This window comes from Mandrillus leucophaeus, unplaced genomic scaffold (genome assembly GCF_000951045.1).
Source record: "Mandrillus leucophaeus isolate KB7577 unplaced genomic scaffold, Mleu.le_1.0 Scaffold365, whole genome shotgun sequence".
NCBI classification, from domain to species: Eukaryota; Metazoa; Chordata; class Mammalia; order Primates; family Cercopithecidae; genus Mandrillus; species Mandrillus leucophaeus.
The window spans coordinates 1,156,392-1,163,587 of NW_012103865.1; the positions used below are offsets into that span (position 1 = coordinate 1,156,392).

Sequence of the window (7,196 nt, forward strand, 5' to 3'; positions counted from 1 at the left end):
GTGGGCGAGATTCCCCCGCCGCCCCCGGAAGGTATGCGGCGGGGCTTGGGGGCTGGACCCCAGCGGGCGCCGGGGTGGGGGGCACTGTTTCGGGAATCTGGGGATGTCTGGAAAGGTTGTTGCCGAGGGGGCTGGGCGCAGCCACCCTGTCCCGAGCAGATGTTCTTACCTCATCGTGGAGCTCGTGGCTGGGAGCCAGAGCTCCTGGGACCGTTCCAAGTCCCCCGCTTGGGGGTGGGAGGCGGGAATGTGGGGCACGAATCTTCCCCTCCGGGTCCGTTTTCCGAAGTGTAACGGGAGCTGCACCACTCCTCGGCCGTGCCCCCGGCCTTTCCTGACCTGGTACTCCCAGAGCGCCCTGCGCCCCGCCTTTGCGTCCCCACACGCTCTGGGACCCTCGAGAGAATTCTTGGGTTAGGGGTTAGAGCGGTAAACCGAGGGGAGCTTGGGTGAGGGGCAGAGGGACCCCGGGCGACGTCTTTCTCCTTCCTACCCCAGACTTTCCCCTGCCTCCACCTCCCCTCGCTGGGGATGGCGACGATGCGGAGGGTGCTCTGGGAGGTGCCTTCCCGCCGCCCCCTCCCCCGATCGAGGAATCATTTCCCCCTGCGCCTCTGGAGGAGGAGATCTTCCCTTCCCCGCCGCCTCCTCTGGAAGAGGAGGGAGGGCCTGAGGCCCCCATACCGTCCCCACCGCAGGTATGGAGGCCTGGGAGGGGCGGCTGCACCGGACACCCCCAAGGCGAGGAGAAGAGGGCCCTTTCCTACCTCCCCTGCACCTCTGCCTTGGGGGTAGGGGGGATGGAGGCATGGAATAGGTGCTCTGACCTCTGACCCTCCAGCCCAGGGAGAAGGTGAGCAGTATTGATTTGGAGATCGACTCTCTGTCCTCACTGCTGGATGACATGACCAAGAATGATCCTTTCAAAGCTCGGGTAAGGGACCGCAGAGTAGGAAAAGCAGGGCCCAGGGCCAGAGAGACAGGGGATAGAGCTATGGAGGATGGTGTCCTCCTGTCTGCATCTCTCTTCCCTCTCCCACCCCTTGCAGGTGTCATCTGGATATGTCCCCCCACCAGTGGCCACTCCATTCATTTCCAAGTCCAGTACTAAGCCTGCAGCTGGGGGCACAGCACCCCTGCCTCCTTGGAAGGCCCCTTCCAGCTCCCAGCCTCTGCCCCAGGTTCCGGCTCCAGCTCAGAGCCAGACACAGTTCCATGTTCAGCCCCAGCCCCAGCCCAAGCCTCAGGTCCAACTCCATGTCCAGTCCCAGCCCCAGCCTGTGTCTTTGGCTAACACCCAGCCCCGAGGTCCCCCAGCCTCATCGCCAGCTCCAGCCCCTAAGTTTTCTCCAGTGACTCCTAAGTTTACTCCCGTGGCTTCCAAGTTCAGTCCTGGAGCCCCAGGTGGATCTGGGTCACAGCCAAATCAAAAATTGGGGCATCCCGAAGCTCTTACCGCTGGCACAGGCTCCCCTCAACCTCCCAGCTTCACCTATGCTCAGCAGAGGGAGAAGCCCCGAGTGCAGGAGAAGCAGCACCCCGTGCCCGCACCAGCTCAGAACCAAAACCAGGTAAGGGATGGTGATAGGACAAGGCTTGGGACCCGGGTGCTGGGGCGGGGCTGAGTCAGGAGCCAGAACAGAAGCATGAAGGTGATTGGAGAGTCAGGGTGGACACGGGGGTGGTGGGATAGGAAGTTTCATCCTCTGAGGTTAGCCTGGTGGAACAATGGTAAGAAAATGCTCTTCTGGAGGAGAGGCCTGGCTGGGTGTGGGGCTGGGTGGGGCCTGGCTGGGAGGGCACAGAGAGCACAGGCTCTGAATTAGGAGGATCTGGTGGACCTTTCCTTGCGTCTTTACCCCAGAAAGTTAAAGGGAGGGATGAGATCACCAGTCCCACCTTGGTTTTTCCCATTCTTGGATCTTGAGTTAATCTCCCTGCTCCTCTGAGCACTCTTTCTGCCTGAGGGCTTGGAGATAAGAGTCAGCCCCAGTAAACACAGGCTGAGCCAGCATCTACCACGTGCCAGGCACTGTGCTCTGTGCTCAGGAGGGTAGGACATGGGAGGGACGAGATCTCTGCAAGAAGCTCAGCCTTCAGGTGTCAGATGGACCTGGAATGGAATTCCTGGTTCGGGCTTCTCCCAAGCCCTTAGACTGGGCAAGTTAGGTGAACCCTGAGCCTCGGTTTCTCAATCTTTAACATTATCTACTCCATACAGTGGTTGTAAAGATTAGGTGAGCTAATAACCTAGAGAGTGTTGGGTTCTGTATCTAGCACATGAATGCTCAAAATACAAAAGCTGTAATTACAAAATGGTTCTTGCCTTCTAGTTCAGGAAATAAGACCGTCCAGTTTCTGGTGACGATGATGCTGGTCCAAGCATCCATAGAGTCCACTGATAGTGTGGATGTCTACTTACACTCAGACACAGCATAGGAAGAAATGCCAAGGACCAGTGAGCTTTGCAGAATCCTGTGAGTCACAGGCACTCAGACCAGGGAGTCCACTTGGGGCCTGGCAAATTAGGAGAGGCTTCGAAGGATGGGCAGGACGTAAGAATCCGGAGAGGAGAGGGATGTTTGGAGAGCAGAAAGTGGAAGGTTCCTGTAGGAAAATGATGGAGCTGTACTTGGAGAGGCAAGCGGGGCTGGAGGGCGTAGGAGGTGAAGTGGCTCACCCAAGGAGCTCTTGAGCACTGGAGAGGCATTCATGATTTTTGAGTAGGTGCGGGGTGGGTCAGGAGGGCTGGTGAAAGCAGTGTTTTTGGAAGCTTTCTGGAAAGTTTCACCAGCAGAGATGTGTATTCGAGGGAGGTCAGTGATGGGTATGAGTTCACTTTTGGGCAATAGCAATATTAGCTGCAATGAATATTAAGCCCCGCATGTGAGAGCTGTGTGCCAGAGCTGTTGGGAAGGCGCAGCCTCCAGGACTTAGCCAGGGATAAGCAACTGGAAGACAAGGGTGAGGGGAAGAGGAAAAACAGTCTCCAGGGCGATTTGGAGATTGGGGGTGTGGGCGGATGACAAGATTGCTGACAAAATAGAGAAGTCCAGAAGGGGAAATGGTTTGGACGGGAAGAGGAGGGGTCCAGCTGTCAGCGTATTGAGCAACAGGTCCCAGGAGGACTTTCAGCTGGGGCCGTCATTCAGTTAGAAATTCAGGGCCAGGTTTCAGGACAGGGCCAGAGATGTCTAGCATGGTAGTGGGACACAGTGACACTGTGACGCTGGAGGGTCAGGGTCGGAGCTGAGGAGCTTCCCAGGGAGTACAGACAGCAGGGACTGGGAGGTGTGGGAAGAAGAGTCAGGAGGAGAGTCAGGGTGCACTTGGAGAAGAGAGCTGAGCCCTTCAGCGGGGTATTTGAGGGAGTGAGGACTCAAGGCTAGAGATTAGACAGTTGGGAAATCGTCACCGGTCTTGGGATGGCCTGTTTGTGCCCTGTAGTGGGAACACAATGTGAGGAGTTGAGGAGAGAGTGGGTGGTGAGAAGTGGGGCTACTGGTGTAGCCTGGTCTCAAAGATTGGCAGGGAAAAGGACTAAGGGAAGGACTGTGTATCAGTGATGTGAGTGTAGGGGGTGTGTGTGTGTATATGCATATGTGAATATATGAGTGGTGCGTGTGTGTGAATGGTGTGTGTGTTAGTGTGTGGGTGTGGGTATGGTGTATGTGTATGTGAGTATATGTGCATGTGTGAGCATGAATGTATGAGTGGTGTGAGTGTGGTGTGATTGTGTGAAAGTGTGTATATGAGTGTATGTATGCATGTGTGAGCGAAGGTGTGTGCATGTGTGAGTGGTGTGTCAGTGTGATGTGTATAGTGTGTCATTGTGTGTGTATGTGTGAAAGTACGCACAAGCGAATGGGCACATACATTCATTGTGTATATATGTGTGAAAGTACGCACACGCGAATGAACACATACATTCATTGTGTGTGTATGTGTGAAAGTACGCACAAGCGAATGAGCACATACATTCATTGTGTGTGTATGTGTGAAAGTACGCACAAGCGAATGAACACATACATTCATTGTGTGTGTATGTGTGAAAGTACGCACAAGCGAATGAGCACATACATTCATTGTGTGTGTATGTGTGAAAGTACGCACAAGCGAATGAGCACATACATTCATTGTGTGTGTATGTGTGAAAGTATGCACAAGCGAATGAGCACATACATACTTTCACACATATACACACAAGTGGTGTACGTGTATATATGAGTATGTGAGTGGTGTGTGTGGTGTGGTATATCCTTTTTTTTTTTTGAGACGGAGTGCAGGCTGTCGCCCGTGCTTACTGCAGCCTCCACCTCCCAGGCTCAAGCGAGTCTCCTGTCTCAGCCTCCCAAGTAGCTGGGATTACAGGCACGTGCCACTACACCTGGCTAATTTTTGTATTTTTAGTAGAGACGGAGTTTCACCATGTTGGCCAGGATGGTTTTGAACTCCTGACCTCAAGTGATCTGCCCATCTCGGCCTCCTGAAGTGTTGGGATTACAGGCGTGAGCCACCGTGCCTGGCTTGGTGTGGTATATCTGAATGTGAGTGTGCATGTGAGTGGTGTTTGTGTGTGTGGTATGGTATATGTGTGAGTGTGAATATGTGTGGTATATGTGTGAGTGGTATGTGGTGTATGTATGTGTGCATGTGAGTGGTGTGTGGGTATGTATGTGTGAGGGTGTGTCAGTCTGTGGTGTAGTGTATGTGGTTTTTGCAAGTTAGGGGAGAAGGGCTCGAGTACGTGTGTAACCCGGGGAAGCAGGTGATGGAGGGTGAGTGTTGTGGGAGAATAGGGGCAGGCTGCTTCGGTCCTTGGAAGAGATCTTGGTGATGTTCCCTTCCCCTAGAGGCATCCCAGACAGCAAGGACAGAGTGGCTGCAGTGTGGATAGGAAGGACGATGAGGGAGCTTAAGCTGGCTGGCTTCCATGTCCTCAGCCATGTGGGAGGTGAGGTCGTGGTGCCAGCAAGCGGGTGAAGCAGGTCGCGGCTAAGGAGATGGAGAGGCCTAGAACAGCTGTTGTGGGGAAGGCCGGGCTGGAGGTCGTGCGGGCGCTGCAGTGTTGTGAGCTCATTCTGCGGTGTTCAGCGACCTCTCCACTGCTTTTTGCAGCTTGGAAGCAGAAACAGGAAGCGGGCGGTGGTGTGACTTGGGGTTGGAGACTGGGCCGGATAGCTGTGGGTGGCTGCAGGTGCCCGGAGGGACAGTGAACCTTGTAGGAGTACATGGTCAAGGGACCAGGCTGGGGCATGGTGGACAAAGTCCAGGGGTGGGTTACGGGTGGGGGAACTAAGGCTTTTCTGGGTTCGCGTAGTAGGTGTGGATGGGGAAGAAGAGAGGCAGATCATGGCTGGCAGGGGACTTGGAGGTAAATCTGAGGTCAAGGATGTCCCATGATGGACGATGACTGAGTTGGAGGGAAGTTTGGTTTGAAGCGGTGGCATTGGTGCAGGCTGGCAGAGGGGACGGTTCTGGATAGAGGGTCCTGATGAATGGGGATACCCATGGGAGGTGATGCACATGAGGATTCTGTGCTTCTGAAGGAGAAGCCGGGCATATAGAATGGCACTGGAGAGCAAGGACTGACTGAGGCCCTTCACTCTGTCCCCAAGATGCCAGGAAGGGAAGATTGGAGGAGACAAAGTTGAAGTGAGTGTTCCAGGGAACGAGTCAGTTAAGAGATGGCAGGATCTTAAGGGAAAATGGCTAAGATCTGGGGAGTTGGACTTCTATGGACGCATGCTTCACTGGGCAGAAAGGATGCAACTCTGGGTACAGATAGGGGTCAGGGTGAGGGGCAGTGAAGCCAGGGCTGAGGGGAGAGGGGCTATGGAAGGAGGTAGCAGGGGAGCTTTGGAGGTTCCAGGTGTTACGGGAATGAAGGCATCTGCAGGTAGCACACTCGGTGATGGGGACACGGTCCTGGGTAGGCTTTTCCAGACATAGAAAAGACCCACCCAGTGCACTTGCTCCTGTGGGCGTGTCTCCTGGCAGTCCTGGTGCAGGTCAGACAGCCCCTCCTGGCGTTCTCAGGGTTACCTCTCAGGGTTACTGGCAGCGCTGTCCTTCATCCACTCCCCACCCCAGTCCCCAGGATCCCTTAAATGGAAAGGTTGGACTGGCCTAGGGGACGGCCTTTGGACCTTCTCTGAGGCTGCTGGGGAGGGACCTGAGTAAGGTAGTCCAGAAGTCCCTCACTCGAGGGACAGGGTCTCTGTGTGGGGGTGGGGCTGGGTTCTTGCAGACAGCTCAGTGGGTTTAACCTGCAATTCCTGCCTGTGTTGTATCCCCACGCTGACAGGGGCTGCTCAGCAGCAGGCAGGCCGGGTAGGTGTGTGTGCGCGTGTGTGCACGCTGTTGCGTGCCCCTGTCCCATGGGGGTGATGTCCGAGCATGCTCTGTGGAGTTGATGCGTGGCCCTGGAGTGTCTGGTGCTTCAGTGACCCGAGCTGCTGTGTGCGTGGCCTCCGTCTGCTCAGTCATTCTGGCCTGTCTGTGACTGCTCAGGGGGTTTGGGCAAAGCGGGCGGAAATGTCTTGCTGTACGAGATACAGGCTTAGGTCCTCTTCCCCTGTTATTTGTGTGGTGCTGGGGATGGCGGGGGTAGGGGGACAAGGGAGAAGCTTTAAGGGTCAAGCCTGAGCATCTGGGACACGAGCTGGGAGCTAAGTCCTCATCGGAAGAAGCCGGGTAGGCTGGCCTGGAGGGGGGTGGCGGCAGCAACCCTCGAGAGTGTGAAGAAAGTGTTGGGATTGCAGGTGCGCTCCCCTGGGGCCCCAGGGCCCCTGACTCTGAAGGAGGTGGAGGAGTTGGAGCAGCTGACCCAGCAGCTAATGCAGGATATGGAGCATCCTCAGAGGCAGAACGTGGCCGTCAACGGTGAGCCCACCCCACCGGGACAGCCCCACCCTGCCCCCTATCCGAGCGGGCTGATACCTCACAGCCCTACATACTTCCTTCTATTTACTGCTGTCTTCTCCGGCTTTCCCAGAACTCTGCGGTCGATGCCATCAACCCCTGGCCCGGGCGCAGCCAGCCGTCCGCGCTCTGGGGCAGCTGTTCCACATCGCCTGCTTCACCTGCCACCAGTGTGCGCAGCAGCTCCAGGGCCAGCAGTTCTACAGCCTGGAGGGGGCGCCGTACTGCGAGAGCTGCTACACTGTGAGTTGGGCTGTGCTGGGCAGTCAGGC

The 7,196-nt window shown here is 55.9% G+C and overlaps 1 protein-coding gene across 1 annotated transcript in view; it reads left to right on the forward strand.

The window, feature by feature from the left end:
- Positions 1-6: 6 nt before the first annotated feature.
- The window catches only part of ZYX (zyxin), an 11,571-nt gene continuing 4,381 nt past the window's right edge, over positions 7-7,196 (forward strand). The window contains exons 1-6 of the mRNA XM_011989891.1: positions 7-31; positions 499-698; positions 842-934; positions 1,050-1,571; positions 6,765-6,885; positions 6,998-7,167. Coding sequence (XP_011845281.1) covers positions 905-934; positions 1,050-1,571; positions 6,765-6,885; positions 6,998-7,167 — 843 coding nt within the window. The 5' untranslated portion in view covers positions 7-31; positions 499-698; positions 842-904. The remainder of the gene's footprint in view (positions 32-498; positions 699-841; positions 935-1,049; positions 1,572-6,764; positions 6,886-6,997; positions 7,168-7,196) is intronic.